Source organism: Dicentrarchus labrax, unplaced genomic scaffold (assembly GCF_905237075.1).
Source record: "Dicentrarchus labrax unplaced genomic scaffold, dlabrax2021, whole genome shotgun sequence".
NCBI lineage: Eukaryota > Metazoa > Chordata > Actinopteri > Moronidae > Dicentrarchus > Dicentrarchus labrax.
Genome location: NW_026136718.1, coordinates 10854152 through 10870852, shown reverse-complemented (window position 1 = coordinate 10870852; position 16701 = coordinate 10854152). Strand labels below are relative to the sequence as shown.

Here is a 16701-nt window from a genome sequence, read left to right as displayed (position 1 = left end):
TATTATATCATTATAATTATTATTATTATTATTGTTATTATTATTGTTATTGTTATGATTATTATTGTTATTATTGTTGTTATTATTATTGTTGTTATGATTATTATTGTTGTTGTTATTGTTATTATATACTGTCAATGTCTACATACTCCGGTACAGCAGGTGGCGGTCTGCACCTTCAAAGTAAATCTACCACCAAACGAGAAGAAGAAGAAGAAGAAGAAGCCCGTTGTCAACGTTACGGCAGCGCCCCCTGCCGCACGAGCTCACAGGCACAGGAAGCACTCTGACGTAACAATAATCTTCAAAGATGGCGGCGTTGTTCGGTGAGTGATGTTGTGACTAAAAAGAAACGTTTTTATTGAACATTATCGTGTTGTGAGACTGCAGACAATCAGATAATCTGCAGCATTAAACTCAGAGAGGGGCACCACGCGGCGGTTTCACTCTGTCGGTAATCGGATTACTAACTTTGAGGGAACGCGCACACTGACCTTGCGCTGTTAGCTAACAGTAGCACTGATGTGAGCTCAGGACAACGTCTCTAAACACATATATATATATTAATATATATATTTATATAACCTATAACATACTACACTTAATGATTGTGGTCGTCTGTGTCTGACACTGTCGGTAGACCACCGTTACAGTGTCGTTAGCCCCACTGCGGCTCATCCGAGTGTCGAACCAAACTCCTGTTGAAAACTCGGCCAGTTTTAAAGTCCTCGCCTGTATTTGTGAACTTTATTGGGCTTCAGGTATCACTTTAGGGCTTCTACAAATCGCCAGGAGCTGCTCTACAATTCGGCAACAAGCAGCAGTTAATTCAGTAAAAACAGTAGTCCTTAAATCATTTCACTGGACTGGATAAAATAAAGTAGAAGGGGGTATTGTGTATCATTCTGTACAATTTATGTAGTTTATACTGGAAATAATGTCCAGACTTTGTGTTATGTGTTTGGCTTGAGGTTATCTGAAACTCTTGTGTTCATCATAAAGTTATCTGTGCTGCTCATTAGCAAACTTCAGTGATTGAACAATACAGCTGTCAGTAAGTGGATCACTAATCTTATGAAATGTATTCAGTTTGTTAAATGCTTGTGTTTCGCAGCGCCTCGCCTCGCCCTGTTTGGCTGCTTTTCAACAAGGTAAGAACCTTTTTAATCCTGTTCCTTGTTTCCAAACTTGGCTTACTGGAGCTTTCTCCTCCTGGTCCTACAGCTGCTTCATTATTACAACCTTCACAGGGTTGGGGTTGTTCTTTCATTCACACTTAAACACATTTATTACTTGGCTATTGTTAAGGTCTAACTAATTGAATTCAATCTCTGTAGGCAGCCCAAAAATATACATGTTTACCAAATTACAATAGGTCAGGTGACTGAAAAGTATCTTAACAACTCACTTTAAACCTACCCAGTTTTTATTTTGTTAGTTTTGGTCAATATCTCTGTTAGTTTTGAGTCAGATGATCTCCCAGTGAAGAGAACAGTAAGATAAAACAGCCCTCACTCATAAACAAGGGCTGAGTGTGCGGTGCAGTCTTGCTTTCGGCAGCAGGAGCGCTCAGCCTGTATGCTGTTCGGAGGCACAGTCAAGTTAATCCTCTAAAGCATCACTAAGTTTAGGAAGCTCAGACAAAATCATCGTATCCCACAATAAAATTTGCCCATCTGTCCCCCACACACAGTCTCGAAATTATTTAATTTAACACCATACAATTACAATATTCCCCTCTTGTGGAACTGTTTTTGGGCTTTCTATTATTTCACTGACTGTTATGGTTAAAATATTCACGCACTTACTTTACTGTTGTTTCTCCCTCTGACTTTCTCTCCATCCAACAGGCCCATTTCAGTGTTTGCTGTCTCACAGAAGAGTCTGCACAGCAGTGCAAAAAGCGAGAATGCCACCACGACGTGAGTTTACCATAAATACTCTGGTGTAAATATAAGACTGGAGAACAGACCCTCAGTAAACACTCTGCACATGGTAAAGATCCCCTCCATCCTTCTGTTGCAGTGTGGTTCCAGTCAGAGAGAAGAGCACGGCGGTGGCAGCAGCCAAACCAGCGGCTGTAGCCAGCAGCAAGGGGGAGTATGTCATCACTAAGCTGGACGACTTGGTCAACTGGGCGCGCAGGGTGAGTACACGAGAGGATGTCCGCTGTGTTGGCATCCACATATGTCTGGTGCAGTGGTTTCTCTTTTACTTTACATCTTCATTTGTCTAACTGAGAATGAGACTGTTTGTTCTCACACCTAGAAATAAAACCAAGTCTCTTCTCTGGAGATGATGTGACTCCGGCTGCGTGTGATTGTTTCACATTGTTTTAACACGTCACATCATTAGTGGTGTTGCCTTTTGGAAATAGATCTCAGTCTTTAGATTAAACTGCTGCTGTTTGATCTGTTATTCATTTAAAATCTCATCTTTCTGAGGTTGTGAAGTATCTGAACCATCTCATCTCAGTTGCCTGGATACAATATTTCTTATATAAATGTAGTTCTGGGTAATATTCTGGATGGACCAGTATACCAGTTTTAATTTCTCATATGATATGAAATTTCATATACTGCCATATTGTTACAGAGCTGAAACAACTGTTGTAACTCAGTTACTTCTTGTGCAGTACAACTATTTGAAGATATTTAGTATTTAAAAGGAAGTAATGTTAAAGTTACATATATACCATTTTGTGGGGACAAGAAACCCCTACAGTAATAAAAGCCTTCCCTATATACGTGCTGACATTAACATATATATTATGTACTCCTGACAGTAGAATATAAAGCACTGTATATATTGATTGCTGGTGCAGTTTATTATTCACACCAGCATTTAAGGCCGTGATTACAAAAGCAGCTAACTTGAATACCACTGAACAGTATGTGTCAGTGGTACCGGAGGTCTGACAGTCACCGGTTTTAAGGAAATATCAAGCCGGGGAGTTGTTGCTTGAATGTCTGTGGCTGCTGATGCAAACACTGCACAACCAAGAAATGTAGCAACAAGGAAACAAATGACAACAGATCCACAAACATGGACTCATAGGCTGTTACATGGCATTTTCTCTAAAACAATTCTCAATACAACAGTTTTTTTCCCCAGGAAATAATCTATAAAAGAATTAATTAATTGTTTGTTTAAGTGTGTGTGTGTGTGTGTGTGTGTTGGACTGTACCATAAGCAGCTGTGTTAATTTGTCTGCTCAGTTAGTGTTTTGCTGACGTATCGCTGCTCTGCTAACGCCCTCAGAGTTCTCTGTGGCCGATGACCTTTGGCCTGGCGTGCTGCGCTGTGGAGATGATGCACATGGCGGCGCCTCGTTACGACATGGACCGCTTCGGAGTGGTGTTCAGAGCGAGTCCCCGACAGGCCGATGTCATGATCGTGGCAGGAACGCTGACCAATAAGATGGCTCCGGCCCTGCGGAAGGTGAGGAAGGGAAACAGCGGGATGTAACAGCAACAATGGGACCTTCAGCAAGTGTAATTCAACTAATGACGCTCAAAACAACAGCCCACTGTGTCTCAGACCTCTCTGTCTGCAGGATGAGAACAGTATAGCTGTTTAAATTCTGGCTGGATTAAGACCAGCCTGCCGGTGGATTGGTAGCCAGGCATGAAGCCTTCTTCCAGCTGAAAGGACAGATTAGCTCTTAGTCAGACATTATATAAGAGGGACTGAACTGCGCCTTCTTCCCAACAGGTGTACGACCAGATGCCTGAGCCCAGATACGTCATTTCCATGGGAAGGTGAGTTAACTCTTAGTTCCAGCGTCGGTAATGTAGCCTATGGCTTGTATCTGTGGAGTCTCCACAGCTGATCTCATTCTAACATTTACCTAACTATGTTTCTGAATGTTTAGCTTTGCTGTGATTTGTTTATTCCTGCTTTTGCCCAATGTTCTTCTTTCTGCTCTGTGACTACAAGCCTCATCGTATGTGAACCTTACCAGTATGGGTTGAGTTTATGGATTTTATTGTAGTTGGGAGTTGCAAGTGGAATATGTTTGTCTAATTACAACTGTATGGGTTTAAACTTTTATTGTAAGTGTCTTAATAACGTTCCTCTTCCAGCTGTGCTAATGGAGGAGGCTACTACCACTACTCCTATGCTGTCGTCAGAGGTTGTGACCGAATCGTACCAGTGGACATTTACGTTCCAGGTAAACTTTACTGTCCAATATGGAAATTATATAATCTACAAATGTCTTTTTATAAATGAGAAATACTGTCGTTTAGACAATATTGTGTTTTCAACTTTGTGGCAACTCTTTGGGTAAAACCCTTTTCTGTTTGAACATGACAATCCCCCCATACAACTGACTATAGTATGACTATAATATGACTGAATAGGTTATAACCATCAGACCTGCTAATTTAATTTTGTAGCTTTAGTAGATTTATTACTTATTTAATTAAGTACTTGGATTATTCACAGATATTGGTAATATTACAAGTACTGGTAGAACTACGTGTAATAAATAGTGAAACTACATGATTGGGTGTCCCACAACTGTCCCAAATTGAAGTTCTTCTTTTCATTCCACATAATTAATATAATATAGTTTATTGTTTGAACTTAGTTTCAGTAACTTGCATCACTTCATAGACTCACTCTGTTCCACCATGGAGGTTCTGCTAGTTGTTCCCTAATTAAAAATGCTGTTTATATCCGAATAAAAAACTTGAAGTTCCCCTCGTTTATCCCCCAGTTGAGTTACTGTTTCTTGTTTATTTCTAGCTGCATCGCTGCAAACAGCCAAACCAATGCAAACCTGTTTCTGATTCATATATGGGGACAGAAATTTACATTAAACATCATTATTATTATTATTATTATTATTATTATTATTATTATTATTAAGCCAAGTAATCACAAACTAGTTACAGGGACATCGTATATTTGAAGTAAAAAAAAAAAAAAAGGAGGGGAGAAGATCAAACAGACTATTTAAATATTTACAAACTCAAACTAACTATTTACATGTAAGCTATATGAACGTCCTAATCCAGAGATCCGGAGAGAAAGCGTGAAGGAGAAGGTCAAACGTGCTCCACACCGTCTGACTGCGGACAGAGAGAGCGACCCTCGGGCTGTGATTACTCTGAGCAGCATGCATGTGGATTATAAGATCACAATATATTATAATTTAATATATTTACCCCCCTTTATCACTGAAGGTTGCTAGTTGCTTTTTTAAGAAATAAAGTTGCTAAGAGGGTCTGAAAAGTTGCCAAATCTAGAGAGAAAGTTGACTTATATTCAATGACACACAAACGTAATAACTGAATGTATACTAATTCATTTCTCTACTGTCCCAGAATTGTCCTGCATCTTTGTGCTCTCAGTACGACTGCAGCAGCTTTCACTCTGCATATAGCACATAGTTAATTCCAGTCTTTATTTAGCAGTGTCTTGTAGACTTATAGGATCAGTGTATGCTGACATTTGCATCCAACTATATAAATAAACTATCAGAGAATAATTAACAGATGCTGTTCATCAGTCAGAGTTTGTGAATTGAAATCTTCTCTAAACATTCACAAGTTGCTCAGTTTCTCCCCTCTCCTCACCCTCCTGTCCTCAGGTTGTCCCCCCACTGCAGAGGCTCTCCTCTACGGGACTTTACAGCTGCAGAAGAAAATCAAACGTGAGAAGAAGATGAAGATCTGGTATCGGAAGTGAATGTGTTATATGTGTGTATCTGGTATGTAAATGTATTTCTGGTTTCATTTTGGAGCGCCGCTCCTCCTCCATGTAGAGCTGCAGGAACTCAATAAAATCATCGTAATTTACACATAGTGCACTGCTGCTTATTTTAAACCGAACAGAGCAGCAGCCAGTTTTTCTGCTTCTGTAGTTCAGTATTTAAATATGAAGACTGTTTCTGTAATATTACAAGTCTTCATTATAAATAAATAGCCATATGCATCATTTTTCTCATTAACAATATCAAACTCTTAGTCGTGACCGTAAGATAAGAGTGTCATTCTACATTATCTTAAATATTATTTTGAATAAACTGAGTTCACATGAAAATACACAATTATAACATCTGGTGTGTCGTTCTTTAAAGCAGGAGCCTCAAACTGGAATTGGCTTGAGGCTCTTGCTGGTTGTCATCTCATCGGAGGGCCACTTCAGTGTTCAAGTACCAAGAGAAAGTGCGTTATTCCATTACTAACACCATACAGCTGTTTCTATACATTTTTATATCATAATTTTATATCATCTTTGTTGTTTAAAGATGCGTCCACACAATAAATTAAATGAAGGCCCAAGACTTGCTGACTTTTTATCAACCCGTTACATGCCCTTGCAGACACGTTTGACCTTTGCCATCATTTTGTACCAAACTAAACACATTTTAGGATGTAAAGTGTGTCGCAAAAGGTCAGTTTTGTGTTTGGTTTGTCTGTTCTCCTGTAGAAACACGGTGGTTCAGTATGGAAGGCGACTCGCAGCGTCTGTAGATATCAGTATTATATTCTATTTCTGCCAATAGATCCTCCTTAATATTACACACTGGACCTTTAAACATCTAACAACAAAACTAAATAAAAAAGTAAATAAGTAAAATAAAAGCATAAAAAAATGCAAACAAACTAATTTCTATATTATATAATAATTATATCATCTTTGTTTGCAGCCAAACAAAAAGTTGGATGAAACCTTCTTTGTCTTTTTCCACCTTTTGGTCTTTTTAAAACCGAACAGTTTGTTTATTGATATCAACCAACTAGAAAATATACTAACAATAACCTTACAGGGCCGTATTGTAATATAGTTTTGACGTAATGTTGTGGGCTGCCGGGGGGCTGGGGGGCTGGAAATGGCCCGCAGGCCGTCAGTTTGAGATCTCTGCACTGAAGCCAAGTTTAAGCCACCAGGTGGCTCCTGTGATCACAGACTGACCTTCACTGCTCTGTGTCAGTAGTGGTTGGAAGCAAAATGCATTTTTATTGTGTGTTAACTGTAATTTACCTCAGAAGTCTAGTCTGATTCTATGCAAACCCACAGAGCGAAATACCAGAGTATCAAGTCAAAGGTGAATTTCTGTTAACAAAAACTGTGTGAAAATAGTTTTTTAATCCTTTGAACAAAACCACTGTTCTGTATATTGAGACCAGGTACTATAATTACGTATGCAGAGAGAGACGCAAGAGTTGCTTTTATGCATCTTCAGTGTGAATCAACAGAATAATTGGTGCCGTCCTCTGTGCTGTTGAAGGGTTCTTGAGCGAGACACTTAATTCCTTCTTGCCTAATAAGTTGCTTTGAATAACAGCGTGTGCTTTAGTGCTGCGACGGCTTTGCACAACCACAAAGATTAAAGTGAAACATTGTCATGTTGACAGTTAAAGATTGATTGACGTGTTACGTTTTAAAACTGCATCTACATAATGTTTACTGGGATTCTTTCACACATTGAAGAGGCAGCAGGACGAAGAGAATCAGTCAGATTTACTGTGTTATGAAGAGGTTTCAGGTTTTACTATTAAAAACAACCTTAAAGGAGGATCTTTTAAAGGTGAAAAATAAACTTGTCAATGCTCTCTGGTGACAAACTATCTGATGATGTCGCTTTCTAAATGACCTCAAACATAACTTTGGCATTTCTTTACTATAATTTACTGTATACATATATATATATATATATATAACATATTTGCTGATATGAGAGAAAATAAAAACTAAGTGTAACTCCAAAGATGCAGAAAAAGAGATTTATTCATAAATTGTCTTTCTATATAAAATTGTTATATCTTAACATGTATTGTTTTATAGAGATGGCTCAATTCCACTTTAACAAGTCCAATACAGCGACCTTGAGTATCTGCTGATACTGATACCATCCATTTACTCATAAATAACTAAACCTGCAATAATATATTTGTATGGATGCACTTTGCTTAACCTAGCCATCTAAAAAAACATCACGCTCAAACCTTGATACAAATATTCTACACAGCTCACAACACGAGTCAGGAAGTCAGTACTGCTTCTTTTTGTTTAAACGTCTTCACACAGAACTTCTAGCAGCATTTTATTTTTAACGTTTAAAATTACATTTGAATAAATTGAATAAATTGAACTTGGCGGGACTGTTTTGTCTTCCTTGAGATGAAGATAACTCCACACAGCTGCTGACAGGTTTCACTCATGTTCCAGCTCAAGTTCTCGTGACACATGCAGCTCATCTGTTGGCCCTCAAAGTTTACTTCAGCATTTACGTGATAATTAAGGCTAATGCCGTGTACCTTGAGGGGTACTTTGGAGTACTACAGGGGGTATGTGACATGTTTTTTAAAAATGTTAATTTAAGAAATATGCAAGCATGCATAATTCCTAAAATAACTGTAGTAAAGTTCAATAAAAAATGTAAGTGTAAGTTTGAGAAATGTTTTTTCTTAATATATCAAACACTGATTGCCCAGCGCTGTATTGTACCTCTTTATATCGTTTTCTTGTTTTTACTTAAGGTATTTGGCTGAAAAATAAATACTTTAAAGGTCCAGTGTGTAACATTTAGGAGGATCTATAGATATAATATGTATGTAAAGTATATTTTTTATTGTATAATCATCTCAATATAAGAATTGTTGTATTTTTGTTATCTGCAGACGCTGCAGGGTCGCCTTCCATGGAGTCGACCATGTTGAACCGCCATGTTTCTACAGTAGCCCAGAACGGACAAACAAAACACTGGCTCTTGACGCCGTTTCACGTTTGTTTTACGAGTTTCACTTCACTATAGTTTCTCCTGCACACTTGGAAGTTGAAGGTGAAGCGAGTGGGTTGCAATCTGCAAATTCACTGCTAGATGCAACTAAATCCTTCACACTGCACCTTTAATGAACATCTGGGTTCATGTATCGCATTATACCTTTGCTTTCCCACCGATACGGTACTATACTATGAAAAATGACCAATCAACTAATTGTTTTAAACGTTCTCACCCTTTGATCTGTTTCGTGCCTCTTCATGTTTCTCTGTACGATTCTTAAAATATGAGTCATGTGCTCCTGAATCAGATCTGAGATCCGCCAGCTGCTGTAGTTTCCCACCTGACTGCAGCCAGGTGTTGCATCATCCAACCGTCTAATGATTAATGCGTCCTCGCCAGGTGGTAACTTATTCCCACGTGTTCAGATAACACACGCTGTTATCTACGACCGTAAATGAAAACATACTGTAAACTGCACTGTGTCCCTCTCACTGGACTTATTAAAGGTGTGTGACACCAGTGTATTATGTTATTATGCATACTGTCAGTAGACTAATTCTTCACTTAAGCGATGTATCATAAAATATGTTAAAGATTTTCATCCATTTTTTAAAGCTGTTCTACGTATTTTCCCTTAAATTTTTATGCTTGTTAGAAGAGCACACTGACACACATGCTGCTGAGCAATTTTGCTTTGTTCTTCCATTTTATAGACAAATTCCCACAGGAATAACATGAGACTGCAATGTTTAACAGGTAGAGAGAGTAGAGAAGACTATCTAAAGTTCATGACAAACTATGCATTTAAACATGCAGCGGTACGTCTTCTGCTCGGTCTAAAATTAGGGTACGTGTGGCGAGAAAGACACTGGGTGATTTAAGACCTGAAACAGATGAGGCTCAGCGGGGAGCAAATGCATTTGTGGTGGTTTAATGTGGTTTCAGTCTGCTGTTGTCTCACGTATTTGCTGCTGTGAAGAGTAAAATGTTTCAATGGTCTGCTGGGAGAGAGGAGCTCCACAGCCGTACTGAACACCAGCAACTTCAACTCACATCAAAATGTTAATCTGTAAATAATTTTAAATAAGTGTATAATAAATGTGAGCACCTTGTAAACAGAGTTGGGATGGACATGAATTTATTGTAATATGTCAGAAGGTAAAATGAGGAGGTTCAGATGAGAAGGCACATTACACAGTAGAAAAAAAAAACAAAAGATTGCAGCAGCGTCTTCGGACTTTACTCCTTGATGATGGTGGGAGTGATCATCTTATTGAAGGAATAGTATTTGCAGTCGCTGGGTGGTGCAATGTCCATGGTGGTGGTGCTAATTTTCTCCTTCTTGAAGCCGGCTTGGAGCAGATGAGGCACCTGGGTCTCCTGGGAATCATTAACAGACAGAGCTGGTCAGTGTGAGGCGGCTCGCGGCTTTATCTGCCCCCACCCTTCAGCTCGTTTATCATTAACCTTGAAATTATACAAGCAATGACACGTATTTCAGGTTGCACTCAGCTCAACTCTGATGGAGGTGTGCACTCAGTGCTACATGGATACATATCAATCAAACCTTGAGGTCTAAACTGTGGAAATACACGTTCCATGTTAAAGAGTAGCAACAGTATTTAGTAACTGAGTGATCATACAGTCAGTATTCAGTAACTTCACCCTTCTTATGTTAAATAAACTGTATTTACTGCAACACATCATTAAAACTTAGGACATTTTTCTGTTAGGAGATCAGACACCTTAAATTCAGTCAGTTTTCATGTTGGTGGTCAACGCTGAGTTGCACAAAAATTAGTATCTTGTTCAGGGTTTTTTTTCTGCATGGCTTGTCGCTGTATATAGGTTAGATTATGATGTTTGCTTTTGTCCAAAATGTGTGCATCTAAAATAAAGCTCCAGATGGTCTTGTGCTGGGGTTAGCAACCTTTACTATTAAAATAAATATATAATAGATGTGCAGCCACATCACATATTCAAGCTTAACAATGCTTATTTCTTGCAGAAGATCAAACATACTGGTGGCGGTACTGGTGGTGAAATCAAACAAATCTCTCCACACATTAAATGCACTATTAAATTCTCCACTTTCCTCCAAGACTTTCCTTTTTTGGGGGGATTTGGAGTCCATAGCTCTTCTAGGGAGACTCAAGACTGGTTGTCACCAATATAAAGAAAATACTGAGGGAAAGCCGCCAGGTCAGGACATAACATATGAGAAGTATTTTAGTTTTTTTCCGACATTTTGATGAAATCTATATAATTTTTCATTAAAGTCACATGGAGCCACTGGAGGGGCTAAAGAGCTGCCCTCTCCAGTACCCCTGGTGCAGCAGCAGCTTTTACAGCTTTTGTAGCTTATATCTGAATTTCTGCTGTTTGGAGTTTGGTTCCTCTGTTTCTGTTCTTAGTTTCATCAACAACATTTTACATCACTGTTCATGACGCAGACTGAAATTTGCCTCCAGACTTCCAGGGCCACCTCTGGCTCAGCATATGCTTAAACTTACTTTCTTCAGCTGATGAAGAAACATTGTGGTTATATGTTATAATAATAGTGATTTATTAGTGATTTACTCTCCTGATTCTACACAACATATCATTTTAAGCAGGTTTTGTAGCGTTAAGTGACATTACTCAAAAAAGTCAGTATGTGTACTAAATAACACAAAATAACCCATAATGCATTGAACAAAATACATTACAGTAAATACTCTACACCATCTCTCGTCTCCCTGAAAACACCAACCATTCAGGGATTCCACAGAATAAAACGAGGTATGGACGGTAACTAAACGTACCTCAAACATCTTCTCAATGTTGTCGAATTTGGTCTTGAGCAGCTCGCCCCAGGAGGTCAGGTTGCAGTAGGTGAGGACGCCGCCGGTCTTCAGCATCCTGTGAGCGTGACCCTGCGGACAAACACAAACACCAAATATATCTATGATGACTGATTTCAACATCTTAACACTAAAGTCATAAATACTGTTTATTAATACATGTTTTGAACTATTATTCAGTATCTTTAATCCACTTTTCATTCAAACGATTCCAAGTATCCAATAATTATCCTCCTTTTAATTTTAATCTATTATTTACTGCAGAGTTTAGCTTCTCACCTTAATGAAGTCAAACTGGTGAGTGTGCCATGTTTCCTCTGACAGAGGGTACGTGTCATACAGGATACCTGAGAGAAGAGGGAACAACAACAAGTAGATCATTCAGTTGTTCCACGTGTTTTTAACGCTTCCTTAGGGACCAGTGTGTTAAAGGATTTAGTCGCATCTAGCTGTGAAGTTGCAGTTTGCAACTAACTGAACATCGCTCGCGTCTGTATTTGACAACCTGGGAATGTGAACAGCCATGTAGGAGAAACTACAGTGGCCATGAAACTCCAAGAACATTAACAGCCTTATCTGCAGCCAGTGTTTGGTTTGTTTGTTCTGGGCTACTGTAGAAACATGGTGGCTGAAAATGGCGGTCGCCAGGGAACGCGACGTCTCATTCTGAAGTAACAAAGACACAACGACTCTTATATTCAGGTGATTATACACTAATGAAAACATAACTATTAATATTATAGTCCATTTCTGCCAATACATCCTCCTAAATGTTACACACTGGACCTTTAATATGTTTTCATCCATCAAGAAGTGAAACAGGCTCAGATCTGAGTTCAAACATCAAACATGAGATCTCAGGCTTCAGTGTGAGGAAGTCCCTTGAATGTAAAACTGTAAACTCAGGATTGTGCATCAAAGTTTCTCCCCTGCCATGTCTGGTTTCACTTCTTACCATCAAAGTGGTTGTCTGGCAGGGTGGGAACAACATTCTCCCAAAGGCCCTTCAGGGGGACGACCTGCAGCAACATACGTGTAAACAAACACTTAAATCATCTGCAGCTATAACAGTTTTACACACAGGTTAACATGTTCCAGGCAAACTTATCTGCGATAAACCAAAAAAAACGAGCAGATGATATCGGCCTGCTGAGGTCTACTGACCTTATGGGGCTGAGACTTGGCCCAGTTCTCCAGTCTGGCGAAGACGCCGTCGTTGCACTCGATGATCCAGTGCTCCTCGATGGGGTAAGACTCGATTTTAGTGGCGGCGATGGCCATGCCGAAACCGATCTCCAGAACCCGACCACCTACCAGACAAAAAAAACAACAACAGAAACAGACATTGTGTTAGTCAGCGGTCTAATTCATTCATTCAATACAACAGTTCAGTTCCAGCTGGGCATATCTGCAATGTTTAATAACTAATAAAACAACAAAAGCAACATCTCTCTCTGTGTATCTCTGTGTGAACGGGGCTGTACAGCAAAGACTACACTCTTCTGGTGTTGGGCGTGGAGGGAGGGAAAGCCAGTTGGTTGTAACATGTGGTTGAACAGAAAGGCCAAAGGGTTTCATTTCCTTACAGAGAAGCATATAAATAGATGAGGGGGTAAAGGCTACTCGTTTTTGCTTGACCCCTTCGTGATGATTTACTGGGCTTTTAATCAGCAGCTCAGTCCAAAATTGAATTTAATTATTTTTTGCATTCAATCTGCAAACTGCATGAAGCTGAAATTAGTTCACATAAAGGCAACATTCACATTTTTACATCCTGTGCATGCAAAATAAAATGTTCACATTCAGAATTGTTGCATGAAAAAATAAATAAATCAAATTTTATATCTGATTTAAATTGTCACTTAAAATGTAAAAAAATGACCCCAAAATCCCAAAACTTGTGCTTCGAATTCACGTCTTTCAGTAAGTTGGTGTTCAGTTTGTGGTAGAGGTATCAGTAAATATTGACACAATCAATACAAACTTGGAATTTAGGAATTACTCCAAACATATTGTGACTTGGCCAGAATGTATCCTTGGATAAACTTGCAGAAATGAAGCAGATTAGTGAACAAAATGTAACCTTGTGATAAGAAAATGCATCTTCAGTGTCCAGAATTTCCCAATGAAAACTACATGTTTAAAGTGCAAGAGAGAAATGTGCATTTGCACAGTGTTGTGTAGACAGTTTCAGTGCACATGCTTGTCTCTTCCCACACGTCTGCGAGGGTGTGTGGATCAGTCTATTTTCACATAAAGCTCAGAGCAGATGAGCTGTTTCCCCCCTGCACACGTCTTGGCCGGTCCCCATGAGTAGAGTAACAGCTGCTGTAGTATTCACAGAGCACAGAGCACCATGCTGCTCACACTGTCACACGTGTCCTCTAGGATCATTTTACCAAAGATGAAGGAAAAGGCAAAAATTTGTGTTAAATAACACATTTTAAAACAGTACTGGAAAAAGCCTCACAAATAAAAACCTTCAGCATTCATATCTTAAACAAAATGATTGTGGGAATTTTTTCCAACTTCCAACTGTTTTTAATTTTTTTTATTGTTAAAGTATATTTGTATAATGCACCTTTTATTAAACACTTTTAACACCTCACTTTATATTTTAGAGAGTTGGGTGCAGTATGCTGATTGAATACAGGCCTTACTAACCTACTTAACAGCAACCAAAAATTAAAAAATGATATAGTAACATATAAATGGCATATTTACGATAATGTATAACACTCAGTGACATTAACTTCATGTTAAACTCCAACAACTGTTATGCGGCGGATTCCATTATCGGACGCAGCCTTTCAGATGAACGCCGTGTCCGAGAATGGATGCACGGCATTCAAACCGCCACCTTTACCTTTGGACGCTGCAACGGTCGAAAGAGAGTGCATGTACGGGGTCTCCCAGCGCTCCATCACGGGCTTGCCCATGATCTCCAGGTGTGTGTCGGTTTCATTGTAGCCGGCACTAGCGTCGTGCCAGGAGGCCTTGCAGTCCTCTCCCTTGGAGAATATGGGCTGAGCGGCGGAGGTCATTTTGTGTTGATGTGGAGGAGAAGGTGGTGGAGGAGGTGGTTGTTGTTTGGTTCTGGTGAAACGGTTTCTGGCAGACTGTGTCTCCGCACAGAAGAGGGTGAAAGGCGGGAGGCAGCGGCTTATATCGGGCCCAGAAGTGCTGACTCGGCTGGAGTTTCACTACAGGTCATCAGACATTCCCAGAGAAGGAGCTGTGGCGCCCAAGATCTTCTGGAGGGAAGATGATTCACTCTGGGGTAAATAACTGGATCACTTTTTTAGGACTGTTGCCCCCTGTGGAAACAAGTTCCACTCCTTTGGATTGGGATGATTTAGTCCCTCTTGTCTAGAAAGGGGACGATAAAGAGCCTGTCCTCACGAATACGCGGCCTCACCCAATACGATGTCGTTTCGGAAAAAATCTCAAATCCACTCTGGGACCCGTTTCCAAAAAATACCATTTTCACACCCCGAAAACGCCGTATCCGTCTGGGCCGATACGATAAAGTATTTATCCTGAATCGAGAAAACCGTATTCGTGAGGACAGGCCCAAAGTGACCTCTAGGGTGCCCGTCTAGTGGAGAAAACACTAAAAAACACCTTCCAGGCAGCTCTTCTAGTGGAGTAAACGTTATGAAGTGCCCTCTAGGGTCCCCTTGCAAACAAAGTGCTCTCGAGGGTGCCTTTAAAGTGGACAAAACATGAAAAAGTACCCGTCTAATAGAGAAAACACAATAAAAGGCCTTCCAGGTAGCTCTTCCAGTGGAGAAAATTTAATTAAGTGCCCTTTAAGGTGCCCTTCCATTGGAATAATACATTGCCCTCCAGGGGGTAAAATCAATCCTAACACTTACGAAGCTGTTTCACCATAAATCCATCACAATTTTCCAGAGTAGTTAATCAGTATAAAACACTACTAATGATAAGAATCAGTGATCTGGTAAACCAGTCTAGCTGTTTCCCCCTTTATTGTTTGTTTTGTTTGGAGCAGACTGCGGGTTGTTTGTTTGGTGCCCAGAAGTAGCAGCAGAGTGAGAGCTCTTTGTGTTTTTTTCTGCTCTGTGAGTCTTGGCACAGACAGCTGAAGTCAACCATTGCACTAGATCTGGTTCACACATGAACATTTGCTCCTATTGCATAACATTATTTAAGCAGCTTGATGAACTGAAAATGTAGGAACCTTTATTAGACGTATTAAAAGCCGCTTTGATTATAAACAACAGTATGTTTTTGTATCACTGCCCTAAAGGTTCTTTATCTTCAGTTTCTGTCTTGTAAATGCTCCTGTTCAAAGTCTGTTACATGCCACTGCTTCAATGTCTGTGCAGAAATATTTAAGAAACAACTGTTTACAAACACAACTGATGCATGTGCTTCTTCCTGAAAAGGAAAAAAGTATTCTTCCTATATTTGTTATTGGATGATGGATGTGCATTTATTATAAGTTCCTGCAGAGATTAAAGTCCCAGTGGCGTTCATTAGGTGTAGTTCTGGTCCAGTGTGCAACTTATACAAGTGTGATGTAGAAACTCGAAGCCACCAGTGCACAAACACTAAGAATGGACTAAATTAGCATATTCACAGTCTGGTCATTTTAATGAGGTAGAAGGAGAATTTGTCTTTTTAAGGATTTTAATGTGGAAATTATACTTTTTTATTTTCAATTCAGCTTTATTTGTATAGCGCCAATTCAGGCCAAAAGTTATCTCAGGACACTTTTCAGATAGAGCAGGTCTAGACTGTACTCCTTATAAATTATTTTCCCAACAGTTCCCACCATGAGCAAGCACTTGGCGACAGCGGCAAGGAAAAACGTCCTTTTAAGAGACAGAAACCTCGGACAGACCCCGGCTCTAAGTGGGTGGTCGTCTGCCACGACCAGTTGGGGTTATTTGTTGCTGAAAACACACATCACACACACATTATTGTTCCATGCAGATTATTTGAATATGTTGTAAAACGTGTCTGGAGAGGATCTTTAATGATTTTGGGGGTTTTAGACTGTTAGACTGGTCAAACAAAGAAAAAAAGACATTTTAAGACGTCACCTCACTGCGATGGACATTTTTTGCTATTTGCTGACGTTTCATAAAC

The 16701-nt window shown here is 39.5% G+C and overlaps 2 protein-coding genes across 2 annotated transcripts; one reads left to right on the top strand and one right to left on the bottom strand.

Annotated features, from left to right (window-relative positions):
• The first annotated feature begins 233 nt into the window (after positions 1-233).
• On the top strand, positions 234-6058 carry ndufs7 (NADH:ubiquinone oxidoreductase core subunit S7). The gene is made up of 8 exons (XM_051377040.1): positions 234-326; positions 1115-1151; positions 1851-1922; positions 2026-2146; positions 3262-3441; positions 3715-3761; positions 4086-4174; positions 5600-6058. Exons 1-8 carry the CDS (start codon positions 311-313, stop codon positions 5695-5697), a joined length of 660 nt encoding a protein of 219 aa, XP_051233000.1. The 5' UTR covers positions 234-310; the 3' UTR covers positions 5698-6058.
• Positions 6059-9861: 3803 nt separating this feature from the next.
• gamt (guanidinoacetate N-methyltransferase) lies at positions 9862-14766 on the bottom strand. Its single transcript, XM_051377039.1, has 6 exons — positions 14450-14766; positions 12748-12893; positions 12539-12602; positions 11863-11930; positions 11545-11655; positions 9862-10120 (listed from the first exon to the last, which is right to left on the bottom strand). The coding sequence occupies exons 1-6, from the start codon at positions 14625-14627 to the stop codon at positions 9980-9982; spliced, it is 708 nt and encodes a 235-aa protein (XP_051232999.1). The 5' UTR covers positions 14628-14766; the 3' UTR covers positions 9862-9979.
• Between the last annotated feature and the right edge of the window lie 1935 nt (positions 14767-16701).

Bases quoted from the DNA above. Each gene is read 5' to 3' on its own strand.
- gamt (XM_051377039.1), bottom strand. From the start codon at position 14,627: ATGACCTCCGCCGCTCAGCCCATATTCTCCAAGGGAGAGGACTGCAAG. The intron at 12,894-14,449 runs GTAAAGGTGGCG...TTTGTCTGGTAG, and splicing joins GACCGTTGCAGCGTCCAAAG to GTGGTCGGGTTCTGGAGATC. The intron at 12,603-12,747 runs GTCAGTAGACCT...ATGTTGCTGCAG, and splicing joins CCAAGTCTCAGCCCCATAAG to GTCGTCCCCCTGAAGGGCCT.
- ndufs7 (XM_051377040.1), top strand. The intron at 1,923-2,025 runs GTGAGTTTACCA...CTTCTGTTGCAG, and splicing joins AGCGAGAATGCCACCACGAC to TGTGGTTCCAGTCAGAGAGA. The intron at 3,762-4,085 runs GTGAGTTAACTC...TTCCTCTTCCAG, and splicing joins TACGTCATTTCCATGGGAAG to CTGTGCTAATGGAGGAGGCT.